The sequence below is a fragment of the Clupea harengus genome, chromosome 11 (assembly GCF_900700415.2).
Source record: "Clupea harengus chromosome 11, Ch_v2.0.2, whole genome shotgun sequence".
Lineage (NCBI taxonomy): Eukaryota > Metazoa > Chordata > Actinopteri > Clupeiformes > Clupeidae > Clupea > Clupea harengus.
In genome coordinates this window covers 9,804,384-9,822,130 of record NC_045162.1, presented here as the reverse complement: position 1 = coordinate 9,822,130, position 17,747 = coordinate 9,804,384, and the positions used below count along the sequence as shown (strand labels likewise).

The 17,747-nt window shown below is 46.0% G+C and overlaps 1 protein-coding gene across 1 annotated transcript; it reads left to right on the top strand.

Annotated features, from left to right (window-relative positions):
• The first annotated feature begins 7,348 nt into the window (after positions 1-7,348).
• On the top strand, positions 7,349-15,670 carry drd2l (dopamine receptor D2 like). Its single transcript, XM_031576175.2, has 7 exons — positions 7,349-7,964; positions 8,755-8,864; positions 10,496-10,632; positions 12,480-12,679; positions 13,357-13,440; positions 14,560-14,914; positions 15,407-15,670. Exons 1-7 carry the CDS (start codon positions 7,572-7,574, stop codon positions 15,601-15,603), a joined length of 1,476 nt encoding a protein of 491 aa, XP_031432035.1. The 5' UTR covers positions 7,349-7,571; the 3' UTR covers positions 15,604-15,670.
• The last annotated feature ends 2,077 nt before the right edge of the window (positions 15,671-17,747 follow it).

Sequence of the window (17,747 nt, the reverse complement as noted above, 5' to 3'; positions counted from 1 at the left end):
TGAACATACGCCTGTCTCGCTGAAAAGCGAAAAATAAACATGTAGATAAAGCTTATGTGTAGGCGACTCTATAAGCTCAAACTCGATAACTCAAAACTCTATAGACTATCTTTTTAACTCGTTTGCGATCACTTGCTCTATTGCATTTCACAGTCATTTTTCCTTTCAGTGTACCTAACTTATTTTGTGAGCAAGAGCAATTCAGTTTCTCATGCATTAGATGTTATGTATCATTACTCCTTTAATAACGGCTCATTTGAGGCTGTATATTATTACTGTAAAGAAGTCACTGCATGATCAAGAGTCCACAAACCTCTGCTGTTGAGGTATTTGCATCTACCTCTAGAAAGAGTATCTGCTTCTGGTGTATGTCTGCATACATACACAGATCATAGACTAGTGAGTGAGGCTCAGTGCGTTATTGTCGCTGGCTTTGCATTAGAATGTGCTGTCTAGTAGATGCTTAGTTAGTTTGCAGCCATAGCACATCTGCTGTTTCTGAGGCCAATGGCCTTGAGCATAACAGCACAGCAGTACAGATAGGATTCTGTTCACCAGTTATTTCAAAAGAGCGACCTTAAAACCTTAAGAAATACAGAATAGAACATAGAATAAAATATAGAATCATCTATGGTTTGGGGTTGAGCTTCCCCAGACAGCTCTCCTCAGCATGAAGCATAATTACTGGAAAAATCACTAGAAGCTTGTTACAAAAATACATCACGTTCTGCCTTTTTCTGTGGCGTGATTAGCAAACTGTAGAGTCTACCTGTACAAGACCTTTTTGGGTAAAGACGTGCAAGTCTACCTGTACAAGACCTTTTTGGGTAAAGACGTGCAAGTCTACCTGTACAAGTCCACCGAAACAAGGCTCACAAACAAGGTAAACTTTTCATTTTGATTCTGCCATAGCCATGTGTCACAGTAGCATCTCTGTTGTCACTGGTTGTCAAAAAAGATCACAGCGCAGCAGACGACAGCGCAACCTGGGTAATCTCCGCTCACTTCAACAAACCTCTTCGGCTGTAACCTCTTTTTCTGTTGGCCTGTGGAACTGTCAGTCTGCAGTCAGGAAAGCTGATTTCATCTCAGGTTATGCCAACCACCTCTCCCTAGGGCTCTTAGCTCTCACGGAGACATGGATCACACCTGAAAACAATGCTACTCCGGCAGCACTCTCCACCAACTATGCCTTCTCCCATACTCCCCGGCCATCTGGTCGTGGAGGTGGGACGGGGCTGCTGATTTCAGACAACTGGAAATTCACTCCACTGCTGCCTTCAAACAGGTATGCCTCCTTTGAATATCACGCAATTATGGTAACTGCTCCTGTTAAAACTTATGTGATTGTTATCTACCGTCCACCAGGACAACAGGGTGATTTCGTCCATGAGCTGGACACCCTGCTGTCATCCATCCCTGACCAGGAGTGTCCAACACTCATCCTTGGCGACATGAACATCCACCTAGACAATCCCAACTCAGCTGACTTTCGGACCCTGGTTCACTCGTTCGACCTACAACAGGTCCCCACTCCTCCAACTCACAAAGCAGGAAAAGAGCTTGACCTCATCCTTGCTCGGAACTGCACCACAGACAACCTAACGGTAACCCCTCTGCATCGCTCGGACCACTTCTTCATTCGCTTCGATGTTCGGCTCATTGAGCAACCCTCTGTCCCCCCTCCGATGGTCTCGTTCCGGCGCAACCTCCGCAACCTCTCTCCCACCCACTTTTCCTCTCTGGTTTCTTCTGCTCTTCCACCTTTATCCACTTTCTCCTCACTAGGTGTCGATGATGCCACAGAATCACTCTGCTCCACTCTGAGCTCATGCTTGGATACTTTGTGTCCACTTTCCACCAGACCTGCTCGTTCTACCCAGTCTCATTCATGGCTGAGTGATACCCTCCGAACGCAGCGCTCCAATCTCAGAGCGGCTGAGAGAAAGTGGCACAAATCTGCAGCACTGGACGATCTTGCAAGCTACCAGACACTGCTGGCCTCCTTCTCATCCAGCATCACTGCTGCTAAGAAGACTTTTTTCAACGACAAGATCAACGGTGCAACTGACGCTCGGAAACTATTCTCCACCTTCAAAACTCTGCTCTACCCTCCTCCTCCTCCCCCAGCTACTAACCTCACTGCTGATAACTTTGCTTCCTTTTTCACAGAGAAAGTGGCAGCCATCGGGAAACAGTTCGACCAACTGTCTCCCCCCCCTAAGGGCGCAACCGTCAATGGCTCATCATTTCCTTCTTTCACCCCTCTCAGCGAGAGTGAGGTCTCCAAAATCCTAACAGGTAGCCGTCCAACTACATGCCCGCTGGACCCCATCCCATCCAATATCCTTCAAGCCATATCGCCTGCCGTCTTACCGGCAATAACACAGGTGATTAATGCTTCATTTAATTCTGGAACATTCCCCTCTTCATTTAAAGTGGCTCGGGTAACACCGCTGCTCAAGAAGCCGTCTCTCGATCCCACTCAGGTGGGAAACTATCGACCGGTCTCACTTCTCACGCTACTATCAAAAACCATTGAGAGGGCAGCTTCCAAACAGGTCACAGAGTTCCTAGCAAGGAACAATCTCCTCGATCCAAACCAGTCTGGATTCAAAAGTGGTCACTCCACCGAAACAGCCCTGTTGTCTGTGACAGAGGCCTTGAAAACAGCTAGAGCAGCAGCTCAATCCTCAGCTCTCGTCCTGCTTGATTTATCAGCTGCGTTTGATACAGTCAACCACCGCATCCTTCTGTCCATACTGTCAAGTATGGGCATTTCTGGCAAGGCGCACTCCTGGTTTGAATCGTACCTCACTGGGCGCTCGTTCAATGTGTCATGGCAAGGTCAGCTGTCTGTACCTCACCACCTTACCACAGGGGTGCCCCAAGGCTCGGTGATGGGACCACTTCTCTTTGCCATTTACACCACTTCGCTGGGCCCTATCATCCGCTCGCATGGTTTTTCCTATCATTGCTATGCCGATGATACTCAACTGTTTCTGTCTTTCCCTCCTGAGGACACCACTGTCTCGGCGCGCATCTCGGACTGTCTTGCTGATATATCCACATGGATGAAAAACCACCACCTTCAGCTGAACCTGGCCAAAACGGAACTGATGGTCTTTCCAGCCAAACAGGCCATCCACCACAACATCAGCATCAATATTGACTCCTTGTCTCTTGTTCCATCCAAAACAGCAAGAAACCTCGGGGTCATTATTGATGACCAACTGACTTTCACGGACCACATTGCCTCTGTCTCTAGGTCCTGCCGCTTTGCGCTATTCAACATCCGCAAAATCAGGCCGTACCTAACCCAGTATGCCACCCAGCTGCTGGTGCAAACCTTGGTGAATTCACGCCTTGATTACTGCAACGCCCTCCTAACGGGCCTGCCGGCTTGCGTGGTGAAACCACTACAAATGATCCAGAACGCGGCGGCGCGTCTGGTGTTCAACCAACCGAAGAGGGCACACGTCACCCCGCTACTCATTGACCTCCACTGGCTGCCTGTAGCTGCTCGCATTAAGTTCAAGTCACTTATGCTTGCCTACAAAGTGCTTGATGGTTCTGCTCCCACCTACCTAAATGCTCTTGTAAGGGCAAATGTTACACCCAGGATGCTGCGCTCTTCTAGTGAGCGTCGTTTGGCACTGCCGTCTGTGCAAGCACGGCAGTCCAGACTATTCTCATTTGTAGTTCCACGTTGGTGGAATGAGCTGCCCAGCACTACCAGAGCAGGGGCGTCCCTCTCTACCTTTAAGAAGCTTTTGAAGACCCAACTCTTCAGAGAGCACTTCCCGTCCTAACTGGCACTTCGACTAGTGCGTAACTTGCAATTACAGCAGTTACACTTCTGCACTCTTTCTTTTTATTTCATTTTGTTATATTTCTAATGTAAAGTAGTATTTATTTATTGTTACACCAGGTTCTATTGCTCGTAGCTTGAATATTCTCTCCCTTGTACGTCGCTTTGGACAAAAGCGTCTGCTAAATGACTAAATGAAATGAATGAAATGAGAGTGGTGGACTCAGAAAGCACCTGAGTCAGAAAACACCTCCAGGCCGGGGCTTCGCGCGCTGCCTCAAAAAGACCAACGTCGGGTCTCTCGGCTCTGCGCCTCGACGCAAACCACAGGCTGTCGCTTGTTACGCTGCCAGAGTAGATTTGTCATGCTAGAACTCACCCAAGTTCCCATTGTTGCTCCGTCTTGCTCCTTTGAGCAACCACTCCAGGTGCGCTTCAGGTGCAAACACCCCAAACGTGCAACGGTTGTAGATCTGCAAATGCAGGAACATGACTGGAAAAGGTCACAAGCCCTTAGCACAAGAGCGCTGTGATTCCGGGGGGGGTGGAAGGCTTATCAGACGCACAAGTGGAAAGAGAAGTGGAGAGAAGGGCTGGTGAGGGGGCGGGGGGGGGGGGGGGGGTCATGTAGGTGAAGGCACAACAAATCAAATTCAACCACAATTAACCCTCAAGCTGACTGAAAAAAGGATAATAATGATAAAAATGATAAGAATGACTAGAATAAACATATAAAAATGATGTATCCAAGAGATGACACATAATAGACAAACCCAGAGAGCAATGCCCTAATAGAACCCAGAGGATCAACTGGGTTGATCTTTGTTTGTGTGCTGGATGAAAGGAAAGGAGAGCACCAAAAAACAAAAGGATGAAAGTGGCCATTCCCTTTAAGGGAGGAGGCGTTAAAATCGCTTCTAGTAGACCCCCCACTTCGCCACGCGGCTTTCAATCCAGCCCTCCTCTGCAGACGTATTAATTAAGCACAGGCTCGAGCGGCGGCTGGCAGATTAGTCACTGTGTCACTAGTGACTGCTCCAAATGTTAATATGCACGTTATTCATGACGGCCACCCACTCTCTGTCTTATTACATATTGATTTCATATCAGGACTCTAAGGGGAGAAGGGGGGGGGGGGTATAGGGCAGAGTAAGGACCTGTCCAAGACTCTTAGTTCTGACCAGTCAAGAGCTGACATGTGGAGGTGCCTAGGTATTTAGGTGTGACAGAGAAGGGCCCCAGGTAATGAGGCCCCAGGTAATGAGGCTCTCCGTTGACTCAGGCTCTGATTCCTGGGAAAACGTCCAGGGTGATGTGATGTGACACTAGTGAAGAACATCAGCTCGGTGAAGATGTTCTGTGTGTGTGTGTGTGTGTCTGTGTGTCTGTGTGTCTGTGTGTGTGTGTGTGTGTGTGTGTGTGTGTGTGTGTGTGTGTGTGTGTGTGTGTGTGTGTGTGCAACAGATTCCCCGTAAACTAACATACTGTCAATTTAAGTCCTCGTGTCATTGAACTCAACCAGCATCACACACAACAGGACTGAACCCGAGAACAAAGAGGAACAGCCACAGACTGTCTGCCAGATCTCAAAGCCCATCCTCACTCCTGCCAGCCTTACTGAGCTGTGGCCTAGCGTTCTGATATTCTCCTTTGGCTTTGGAGCTGAAAGTGGGAGAGTGAAAGTGCTAGGAACTCTCTGAAATTGCAGAAGTTTTCGCCCAAAGCAATCATCAAGGGCAGCAGCAGGTATCTGCCAGTTGATGGAGAAGTTTCTTTGATTCTTTGGTGGCCGTTCTGTAGTGGCTCGTTCCTCCTCGCCTTGGTTCTCTTGTGTATTTCACCAATGCCACAGGAAGCGAGGCGCGGAGTCGTGATGCTATTGTTTTTAGAAGTGAAGGTTCTCTCGGCAGGTCCCACGCGCTCACAGCTGGTGCCGACATCACTCCGAGCGTTTGTGGGCACCACACAATACGGCTGTTTGAGACGACTGAAAAGGGGGCTCTTGATGGTTACCTTCAAGCCGCAAAAAACAATCATGGTCACATAATGAGCAATAATAGACCTGCTTTCCGCACGGTACGTGCATTCTTTTGAGTGTGCACATGTATTCCACACGGTACGTGCATTCTTTTGAGTGTGCACATGTATTCCACACGGTACGTGCATTCTTTTGAGTGTGCACATGTATTCCACACGGTACGTGCATTCTTTTGAGTGTGCATATGTATTCATTTGACCACAGTTGTTGGTTATGGTATCTAGAGAAGCCAGTGGATTTGTCAGGGTAACGTTTGCTTGTTGTGGTTTGTGTTGACTTCTCTGCTGCCGCTGTTTATACTCCTTCTCCTTTTCTGTGGGCATCGGTTTCATAGTCAATACTACAATTGCATGACCTTCCTGTAGATCTCTGAATTCAGCTATGGTAAAAAGAGGAGGACAAGCCTCTCGGCTGAATGATCACATACAACAATCAGCACAGGAAAGTTGTTGACTGTCAATAATTGACAAGTATTTTCTATGACAGAGTAGAGCCGTATCATTTGAGAAGGAGGCCCTGGACAAGCAGTGATTTAGGCTGTGCGGCTTCGTTGCTTAGATCACTTTGCTTTGCAGAGTGAACCTGCAGTCTCTCCATGTGCAACTGTGCTACTGGGAAAAGTACTACCAGTACTTTTGTTGGGAACAAAACCAAAGTGTAATTGCAGAAATCAAAAGATGTTGGCCCAAATTATAGTTTTTTTTCAAGCAAATAAAGCCTCTTATATTGAATTGTTGAAGTTATGTACACGATATCGCATTCAATGATACTATGTTGTAACAGCACGGGTGTGATTATTATAATGCCTTATTCTGTGGCCCCATACCTCAGGCAGGATCACAGTCATGCTGATATTCAGTAATACTGATATTGGCTTATTGATTTTTTTTAAGGCTAACGGCGTGTAACCGAGTGGGGTTGCAACCTGCGTTTTAATCTATCCCTATGAGCTACAGACACATTATCAAGCCAGGAGGTATTTAAATCATTAATCAAAGCAACAGAGTCAATTTCTAGAGACCCATTATTGATTGCAAAAATTTCGAAGGCCTCTAAAACATTATCTTTTTATTCTCTCTGTGTTCTTGCCTTGTAAACATAATGATGATGAATACAATATTGTGCATTCTTGTGTGTGTCCCCTCTTTTTTTTCAGGCTGTGTGCTTTTGTCACCCTGATGAAAGCTCTTAATTGCTCCCAATAATCTGTTATGTAAAAATGTTCACCTTGCACCAATGCACCAGCTTTCAGCAGTGAGATCTGGTTATGAATATCAGTGGCAGGAGTACCTTGAGCAACAGAAATAAGCTTTCAGTTCCACAGACAAAAAGCAGCTCTTTGATGGTCTGTGCCCTTGATAGATGATTGTGTGCAGACTTCAGTACCAGGGCAAGGGATCAGTGACACTGAGTTATGTGAGCTGAATAGCAAAGGTGTCGCTATGTGCTAACAAGTACAAGGTGATTATATTGCTTTAGCATTTATTTCAATTAATTTGATTTCAAATGTTTATTTTTCATGAGGCCTTGGTGTGAAAAATATGTCATATTGTGTGAATGATTTTAACAGCATTTCAAAATTGATTTGGTTCTCATTTTATTTATTTCATTTTGTCAGTAAAATAAATTGCACTCTTGATCTCTTTTTCTCCTCTTTCTCTTCTTTCTTCACCCTTTCCTCCATCTCCCTCCTCTAATCTACACGTAGTCACAGCTTTCGCCATGCCTCTTTTCAACCTCACAGAGGACAGTTCCCTCTACGCCTACTTTTCTCCGTCCTTCTCTCCATCTCCATCTCTCTCTTTCCCCTCTCCCTACCCCACCTCCTTCCTATCTCCCTCCTTCTCCTCTTCCCTCTCCTCCTCCTCCTCTTCCTCTTTCTCCGCCACTAACTGCTCCGAGCCCCTGGCCCCCTCCTCTACTCTGCGGTACAACTTCTATGCGGTGCTGCTGGTGTTGCTCATCTTCTGCGTGGTGTTCGGGAACGTGCTGGTGTGCATGGCCGTGTCCAGGGAGCGCGCCCTCCAGACCACCACCAACTACCTCATCGTGTCGCTGGCCGTGTCAGACATGCTGCTCGCCACCCTGGTCATGCCCTGGGGTGTCTACCTGGAGGTCTGCTGGCTCCCCAACAGATTCAATCTATCTGTCAGCTCACTATGTCTATGGGAGATATTTGATCTTTTACTCTTTTAATCTGATCTATTTATTAGCTTGTTTACCTTGATACTGTGTACGAGAGGGTGTGTGTGTGTGTGTGTGTGTGTGTGTGTGTGTGTGTGTGTGTGTGTGTGTGTGTGTGTGTGTGTGTGTGTGTGTGTGTGTGGAGGCTTACACGTCTTACACGTCTCACAAGTAATTCTTCCTATTGTTACATTTACATTTAGTCATTTAGCAGACGCTTTTGTCCGAATCGACGTACAAGGGAGAGAACAGTCAAGCTAAGAGCAATAAAAACCTGGTGTAACAATAAATACTACTTTACATAAGAAATAGAAAAACGACATAGAAAAGAAAAAGAAATGCAGGAATGTGACTGCTGTAAGTGCAAGTTAAGCACTAGTCAAGGTGCCAGTTAGGAAGGGAGGTGCTCTCTGAAGAGTTGGGTCTCTGTGTTCAATCTATCTGTCAGCACAGCACTATATCTATGGGAGATATTTGATCTTTTACTCTTTTAATCTGATCTTTTAATTAGTTAGTTTACCTTGATACTGCATACGAGAGGGTGTGTGTGTGTGTGTCTGTGTGTGCATGTGTGTGTGCCTGCGTGCGTGCGTGCGTGCGTGCGTGCGTATGTGTCAGACAGAAAGAGAGGCAATGTCAGACAAAGAAAAAAGTGAAATGAAATCAAAGAGACTCCCTGGAGTCCACGTCTCATCTCTGTCCTCACATGACCTCCTGGCAGGTTGTGGGGGAGTGGCGCTTCAGCCGTCTGCACTGTGACATCCTGCTCACCCTGGACGTCATGATGTGCACCGCCAGCATCCTCAACCTGTGCGCCATCAGCATTGACAGGTAAATAACAGCTCAGAGGTGAATGGGGACAGCCAATCACACGTGCCCTGTCAGCACGGGCACAGAAATAACCCCTGGCAGGTGGTGGTATAGGCACCTTTCACTTATAGCTGTTTTGCCGTTTCCTACCTTTCCCATAAATGGAAAATGGACATGTCTACTGGAATGGTGTTTTGCTCAGTTTCGTTAGAATGCTGTTTCAATATAAAAACGAAGGCATCGAGTTTCTGCTGCAGGTCATATCATTCGCTTTCGCGGCTTTCAATTTTGTAGAAACCAAGGAAGCTCTTCCCTGAGCAGTGTGCAGCCTTAATAATGAAGTATAATGAATCAGACTGTTATTTTTTAAATCTAACTCCACTTGGCTCCTCTCTCATCTTTAGAGTTTGTAGAGCACTCTGCGTGATCACTCGGCCTCGGATGACTGAAAAACACACACACACACACACACACACACACACAACTAGTACCACACATTAGTCATAAGTGTCTTTGAGCTTTTGAGGCAGCCCACTAATGAGAAGGCACTGCTAAGGCCGCTTTTAATGCAACCTTTTTTTTCAAAGAAGTCCTCCTTAGTCCTCCTATACCCCTTAATTACGTTTTTGGGGTCTGTTCTGACCTCTAAATGATTCATGTCAGGCGTAGTTCGTCCAGCCCGTGATCCCACTGGCAATCTGGAGCACATCTACAGTCAGAGTAAACACTCAACCTATTCTCAAAGGCTAGCTTTCCATTTGGCCCAGCAGCTGTCATTCATATCATACCCTTTAACCCAGTTCTGTCACAAACTAAAAAGAAAGACCAAAATCTCATAGTCTTCATGTTTCTTTGTGTAAAGAAAAAGATTTGATGTGTAGAAGCCATCATTAAACTACCTGTGTTTATTCAGCTTGAAAGCCTATACATTGATGAAATGTAAATGTTAAATTTAAAGTAATCTGCACAGCCAAATTACAAGTAGATGGAACACCTTCATGGAGAACATAATGAAATGTTCTATATGACATTTACGAGCCTTACATCTTTTCCTCCTGAAGGTCATTCTCTGATTAATGTTCAGTTGCATGAGGTCGTTTTATTCATACATAATGCTTAAGCTTCTCTCTCTCTCTCTTTCTCTGTGGTATGCACACAGATTTATGTCATGTGTCTCACACACTGGAATGCATGAGACCTTCATTATATTGGTATAGATTGGTAATCATTGGGTTGTCTTGTGGCTTTTAAGTTTGATGGATATGGTTTATACTGTATATCCCTTTGTCTAATCTGGTCTACCTCTTATTATTGTCTATCATTGTCTGTGTGTTATGGATATGTCTGTGTGCGTGCGTGTGTGCGTGTATGTGCGTGTGCGTGCGTGCGTGTGTGTCTGCATGTGTGTGTCTGTGTGCGTGTGTCTGTGTGTGTGTGTGTGTCTGTCTGTGTATGTGTGTATGTGTGTGCGTGTGTGTGTGTGTGTGTGTGTGTGTGTGTGTGTGTGTGTGTGTGTGTGTGTGTGTGTGTGTGTGTGTGTGTGTGTGTGTGTGTGCATGTGTCTGTGTGTGTGTGTGTGTGTGTGTGTGTGTGTGTGTGTGTGTGTGTGTGTGTGTGTGTGTGTGGGTCTGCATGTGTGTGTGTGTGGATAGGTACACGGCTGTGGCGATGCCTATGCTGTACTACACGCGCTACAGCTCCAGGCGTCGCGTGGCCCTGATGATTGGCCTGGTCTGGTTCCTGTCCTTCGCCATCTCCTGCCCCCTGCTGTTTGGACTCAACAACTCAGGTACCAACACCTCAGGCCCTCAGTTCTCTCTCCTCTACAATCCCTCAAATATAATAGCCTACTCTCCCCCCTAACGCCACAGTCCAAATGTCAAGCCTATTCATTAATCCTGTTATATCTCACAACTCAGGCTCAAAGTGGTCACAGCAATTTCTTTTATTTCATTTTAACACATTTTTTTAAAGCTATTTAAACACCTCTCAATTGTATCCTGTCACACAGTGCATCTTCTTTCCCCTAAAGCCTCAATGCCAATACCCGCCTCTTCTAGCTTTGACTTGCAAATAGACGTGTCAAGGACATTGTTTGTCAGCGAGGTTAACTAGGGTCAGAGGTCACTTCAATTATTTTTCCACTCGTCGAGGATGTGTGTAGCCTTGGGTCCCATGGCTCAATAAAAGACAACGCCACAGATGTCACTCCAGCAGCTTCTAGAAGCTTCCACGCCTTCCATGTCGTATTACTCATCCTCCAGTGGCCCATCCGCTTGCTCCCAAGTCGGCCCATTTTACTGTTAAATTACTGAATAAAATATTCTTTTTTTTTTTTTTTAAATGGAAACCGAGACCCATTTTATTTTATTACATTTAAAATGACAAGCATTTGAAGACCACCAGTGGGTATAGAGAACAGGTGTCAGAGAACAGTCATTGTTACTACTCAAGGTTGGAGAGAGGAGAGGGAATACACGTCACCTCGACCTGGGAAGCCAAAAGCCAGGATGAGTGCCCTCTTGAGACAAATAATAACCAAGATGGCTCACCAATGATTCCACCACACCCACATAAAAGCCCAGGTGCGGAGAGGGTACATCAAATAAATAAATAAAACAACTCAATCTGGACGGGATTGATTATGGCCCACTTGAGTTTGAGTGGAAGGCAGTGGTCTGCTTGCCAACTCACCTAACCTTCACTTCCTTGAGCAATACAAAAAAATGAACAATACACCTCAGGCTCAGAACAAGAGGCAAGGATGTTTTTACTCTTTTCACAGGGAAGTGATGGAAGAATAGGGCAAAATGTCTATTTGATGGGTCTCTCTCAGCACTGTGTTACAGAGGCAGTCCTGAAGCCTTTGCCTCCGAACTGAACTCCAGTGTGTTTGCTGCTATTGTGAACCGTGATGTGGAATGACAATGAATATAGGAAGTGTGATTTCCTGGTGAAAAAACTGAGGAAGGTCTTTGAAAACCTTAACCTCCAGACGTCTGGTTGCAACATCGGTTGGATTTAAGTGGTGGTATTGTTCTGTTGCAGCAACCCCCTTTAGTTTCTTTCGTTTCTTTCTTTTCATGATTTTCTGCATCCCAATCCGTCCTCTCCATCTCCTCCTCCTACTCATTTCCCGTTCTCTCTCTCTCTTTCTGTCTCTCTCTCTCGCTCTGTCTCTCTCTGTCTCTCTCTCTCTTTCTCTCTCTCTCTCTCTCCTTCTCTGTCTCTCTCCGTCTCTCTCTGTTGCCGTTTATCAAATGGCGTCACTCTGTGCTGCTTTGCTCAGTTTAGCCCGTCGACCAACCACAGCCTGGATTTGCATTTCAATACATCAGGGTCGACTCTCTTGAGGATGTGTCTTTAAGTAGGGGACAAAGGATGTCCAGAGATGTCCAAGTACTTCTTTCTTTAGTCAAAGCTAACAGAGGTCGCTTGGTAAAAATGGAAATGGAAATAAGCTCGGCGTGGCCAAAAGTACTAATGGAAAAACCCCATCTCTCTCTCTCTCTCTCTCTCTCCCTCTTGCTCTCTCTGTCTGTCTCTCCCTGTCTCTCTCTCTTTCCCTGTCTATCTCTCTCTCTCTCTCTATCTGTCTCTCTCCGTCCCTCTCTCTCTCTCCCTCAACCGCATCAGCGAGTCAGGAGGGCCACGACTGCAGCTTTGCAGACCCAGCGTTTGTGGTCTACTCCTCGGTGGCCTCCTTCTACGTGCCCTTCATAGTAACCCTGCTGGTGTACGTGCAGATCTGCGTGGTGCTGCGCAGACGGGGCCGACGCACCGTCCCACCGCGCAGACACGGCCTGCATGCAGACAACGGAGACAGACGGAGGAAGGTGAGACAGGTGTGTGTGTGGGGGGGAGGCAGAGAGGGGAAGGAGAGACTGGTGTGTGTGTGTGTGTGGGGAGGCAGAGAGAGGAAGGAGAGACTGGTGTGTGTGTGTGTGGGGGGGGGGGGGCAGAGAGAGGAAGGAGAGACAGGTGTGTGTGTGGGGGGGAGGCAGAGAGGGGAAGGAGAGACTGGTGTGTGTGTGTGTGTGGGGAGGCAGAGAGAGGAAGGAGAGACTGGTGTGTGTGTGTGTGGGGGGGGGGGGCAGAGAGAGGAAGGAGAGACAGGTGTGTGTGTGGAGAGGCAGAGAGGGGAAGATGAGACAGGTGTGTGTGGGGGGGGGGAGGCAGAGAGAGGAAGATGAGACAGGTGTGTGTGGGGGGGAGGAGGCAGAGAGAGGAAGATGAGACAGGTGTGTGTGTGGGGGAGGCAGAGAGGGGAAGGTGAGACAGAAAACCTGATTCATTCCTGTTTTTCCACTTTCTCGCTCTCTCGTACACACATACACATAAAACGCACACACACACACACACACACAGACATACACATACACATGAAACACATACACACACACACACACACACACACACACACACACACACACACACACACACACACACACACACACACACACACACACACATATATACATATGTTCACTTGAACTCTTACATTGTCCCTCAGAATAAGTGCACTCACCCAGAGGATGTGAAGCTGTGTACCCTTATTTTGAAGCCCCCAGCTGCTGCCCCCCAGCGCAAGAAAGTGGTGAGTCATCTAGCCAAGTGCACTACACACACACACACACACACACACACACACACACACACACATATATATATGTGTACTACCTTTCACCCAGAAAAGGACACATTTTTCTATCCATCCAAGGTCAGAGAAAGGAGGTGTGTGACTGAAAAGTAAACGACAGGGGAGCAAATGTCTCGTCTCTCTCAGCTCATCTCTCTGTGATAGTTAGGTTGCATTCTAAATGTGCAACAATGCTTTATACCGAACATACAAACAAATAAGACAGATGTTATTATGAGACGGCTTACAAGAAATGTGATCAAAATAGCTTTACGCAATGCCCTACTTTGTTACATATAAGAGCACAGTGTGCACATCTGTTAAAATAGGGCCCAGTGTGTCTGGTCTGTCCCTGTTAAAATAGGGTGGAGTGTCTCTGGTCTGTGTCTGTCGTTAGTATTCGTCCCCTGTCCTCCCCGTCTCTCTCTGCCATCCTCTGTTTATGGCCGCGGCTGGGAGAGCTGCCTGACATGATACGGCTCTAATATGTCTGCTCCACTGGTTTGAAAAATGGCAGCCAAGTCCGAGCTCTATACTCCTCTATTTCTTTCCTCTGTTCTTATCTCTTTGCCTTTCTCCACACCTTTCCCTCTAATCCCCCCTTTTCCTTCTTATCTCCCATAATTCTCTCTGTGTCGCATGTTTTCATTCTCCCTCTCCTGTCCTTCGCTCCCTTCTCTTGTCTCCTTGGCCTTATCTGTCTCCTCCCCCTTTAATCCTCTCCTCCTCTGTTTCATGTTTTTCTCCCCCCCCCCCCATTTTATGCTCTCTTTTATCTTCTCTCTCTCTTTTTGATTTTCTTCTCCCTACATTTTCTCATCTTGCTTATCTCCTCTTTGTCTTTCGCCAATACATCTTTTCAATCATCCTGTCTTCTCTCACTCTCTCTTATGTCTTCTCCTCTCTCTCTCTTGCTCTCTCTCTCCCCTTGCCTCTCTCTCCTCTCTCTCTCTCTCTCTTCTCTCTCTCTCTATTTTCTCCTGCTCTCTCTCCTCTCTCTCCTCTCTCTCCTCTCTCTCTCTCTCTCCTCTCTTTCCTCTCTCTCTTCTCTCTCTCCTTTCTCTCTCTCTCTCTCAGACTCTGGTGAAAGAGGCGGTGGTGCACCCTCTGGAGGTGGAGCCCAAGTGCTTCCTGGCCCAGAAGGAGCAGAAGGAACAGCAGCAGGGCCCGCAGCAGCCAGGCGCGTGTGCCATGATCTCCATCTCCGTCTCGGTGGCGCCGAACCCCCCAGCACCACCACCCCCCACCACCACCCGCTCCGCCCTCGCCCCCCGGCGGGCGTGCACGTTTCAGGGGGACGTGCACACCCGCGAGGGATGGAGGGAGAATAAATCGGATAGGGAGAAAGGAGAGATGACGAAGGAGAGAGTTAGGGGTAGGCTGTCGCAGCAGAAGGAAAGGAAGGCCACTCAGATGTTGGCCATTGTGTTAGGTGAGGAGAGGACGACAAATATAATATAATATAATATAATTATTATTCTCATCCTCTTGGCCATTGACCAGAAATATGCAGGAGGATCATTCTTTTTTTCATCCTCTTGGATTGAAGGGCTATCGAAGTTTTGACAAGTGACAGAATGATGATATATTCACTGGGTTTTCCTCTATTTGAAATATTTATTGAAATCACCTGAAGCATGTTTTTACTGTCCACTTCCCTGTTTGCTTCTGTGAAAAAAAATGTACTCTAAATTTGATAGGCAGATGGAAAATAAATTACATTCAGAATAGGTGAGAAACATGCAATTGTAACGGAAAATTACAGGGAAATTACAGGACACTCAATACAGTTGATCACTCTAATGTCTCTATCTCTGTGTGTTTGTGTGTGTGTGTGTGTGTGTGTGTGTTTGTGTGTGTGTGTGTGTGTGTGTGTGTGTGTGTGTGTGTGTGTGTACGTCTCTATCTGTGTGTGTGTGTTTAGGAGTGTTCATCATCTGCTGGCTGCCCTTCTTCCTGACCCATGTGCTGAAGGCCCACTGCGGCAGCTGCTGCATCTCGCCCTCCCTGTACAGCGCCGTCACCTGGCTGGGCTATCTCAACAGCGCCGTCAACCCTATCATCTACACCACATTCAACATCGAGTTCCGCAAGGCCTTCATCAAAATCCTCCACTGCTGAGGAAGAGGAGGAGGAGGAGAAGGGGAGAGAAGAGGAGAGGAGAGAGAGCCATGTAGAGTATGTCATGAAGAAAGAAAAGAAAAATCAAGAAACAAAGGGACAAAGGAAGAGAAGTGAGCGAGTGCAGGATATTACTGATGGAGGAGTGGAGTGGAGTGGACTGGATTGGTAAGATGTGACAAAAATGCAAAAAGAAGATGACAAAATCTCATGCAAAGCAGTAGATAAGTAAAAGCATGATGACCTGTTATTTTTAGATGATGTTTTTATAAAGATGGTGATTTATCAGCCTTTCACACATTTTCACGAATGCAGTGGATGATGCTTAATGGTACGCCAGTGGGAACAAACACATCCAGAGCACATATGGAGGTCAGTGGGTGCAGAGCTGGAGACTGACAGTGTCCTTTACCGGAGGAGATGTGCTGGAGACTGACAGTGTCCTTTACCGGAGGAGATGTGCTGCTGATTGACAGCGTCCTTTACAGGAGGAGATGTGCTGCTGATTGACAGCGTCCTCTACCGGAGGAGATGTGCTGGAGACTGGCCCTAGCACCCATGGGGGTTAGCCTTCCAATGGCTGCCTCTAATGGTCAAGGTTGCAGGCTTGAGTCTCCGTGCTGGACAGTGTCTGTCATTATTCAGGTGACACATGATCCAATATGAAAACATATGTGGTATGTGGAGGAACCAGGGTTATTGTCGTAAACGTATCGTAAACTGTAATAAAATAATTTACCCAAAGAAAATGTAAAACTGAACGAAACTAATAATGATTGATAAAAACTCCTAAAAATAAAACACAAAAAATAACTGTCGTTATCGTTTCAAGATCAGGGGTGTCACACTCCCAAAATGTTGTGTGTACAGTGTGTAGCTATAGCTGACAACCTTAAGATGGCGATATAGCGTGTCAGGACCTACTCTCGCTAACTAATGGAAGTAGAAGTAGTTATTATGAAGTGAAGAAGTCAGATATGTCAGGGAGGAAACGTGAGCTATTTCTAATTTAATTGAATGCAAGGTAAATTCAGGTAACAGCATCTGTGACATAGAAATACAAGGGGAAATTCCCCTAAATCATAAACTTCATCTTCAAAGTTACCATTGACAGGAATACACATTATCCATGGGAAAGTATGTAGTGAGACAGACTATGAGTTACAATCATAACAATCAGAACAACCTCTGAGTTCACATGTGAGTTCTTTAGGGGTAACTGCTGGTAGGGTTGACCCATTAAAAGCCATGTCATATTCTATGCCTGAAGTAAATGGTTGAAATATTTTATCGTGTTTTTTGCCTTTTATGTGTATTAAAGGTACAGTCCGCAATTCTTATCCCGTAGTCTTTTTGTCAAATTCAGCTAATTTCTCCTTGCGGTCCTCTGGCTGTCCGTTCAGTGTACACAGTACACAGTCCTGGCTCTCTAAATGGGAAACAAACAAAGTGGCTAGGACCAGAACATAAACTATCCTAGCCAATCAACGCGGTGCTTCAGGAGCTTGGAAGGAAGGAGTGTAATTTGATTGGCTGTTGAGCACAAATATCAACCACCTTTCATGAAACTAAATCACAGACAGCATCATTAACAGGCTTTCAGTCTGAAACGAATGTAGCCTATAGCATATGTTAGTTAAATTTTGTCTTGAAATGTTGATGTCTTCAATGCACTAATCCTTGATAACTTTTGTCCCAAACTATTCATTTCTAAAACTAAAACTGAAAGAATAACAAAATAGAAATGAGGAAACCACTGGTGAAACTAACTAACCTAAACAGAACACATGACATATGACATACAAAGTCATACAATACAAGTTGAATACCATACATATCAAGTAAAAAAAAAAAAATGGAAAACTATAATAGCATTGTTTGGAACTCATACAGTCACTTGATGAGAGTGAATGGAAAGAGAAACACTGATGATTGGGCCTTGGCTTGCAGATATGCAGTGCAGCCTTGGAGACGGCAAGGGACAGCAGGTACCCATGATTGGATTCAGTGTTTATATTGTATATTTGAAGTACAGTTGTTTAATACCATAATGCATTGTAGAAAATGCACCTTAAATGTGGTCCTTCTGTAAATATTGTGAATTAAGCCTTTTCTCAAACAAGGTTATCCCTAATAATTGTTCA

Coding starts and splice junctions, on each gene's coding strand:
- drd2l (XM_031576175.2), top strand. CDS start 7,572: ATGCCTCTTTTCAACCTCACAGAGGACAGTTCCCTCTACGCCTACTTT. Junction 13,441..14,559: donor CCCCCCAGCGCAAGAAAGTG/GTGAGTCATCTA, acceptor TCTCTCTCTCAG/ACTCTGGTGAAAGAGGCGGT. Junction 14,915..15,406: donor GATGTTGGCCATTGTGTTAG/GTGAGGAGAGGA, acceptor GTGTGTGTTTAG/GAGTGTTCATCATCTGCTGG.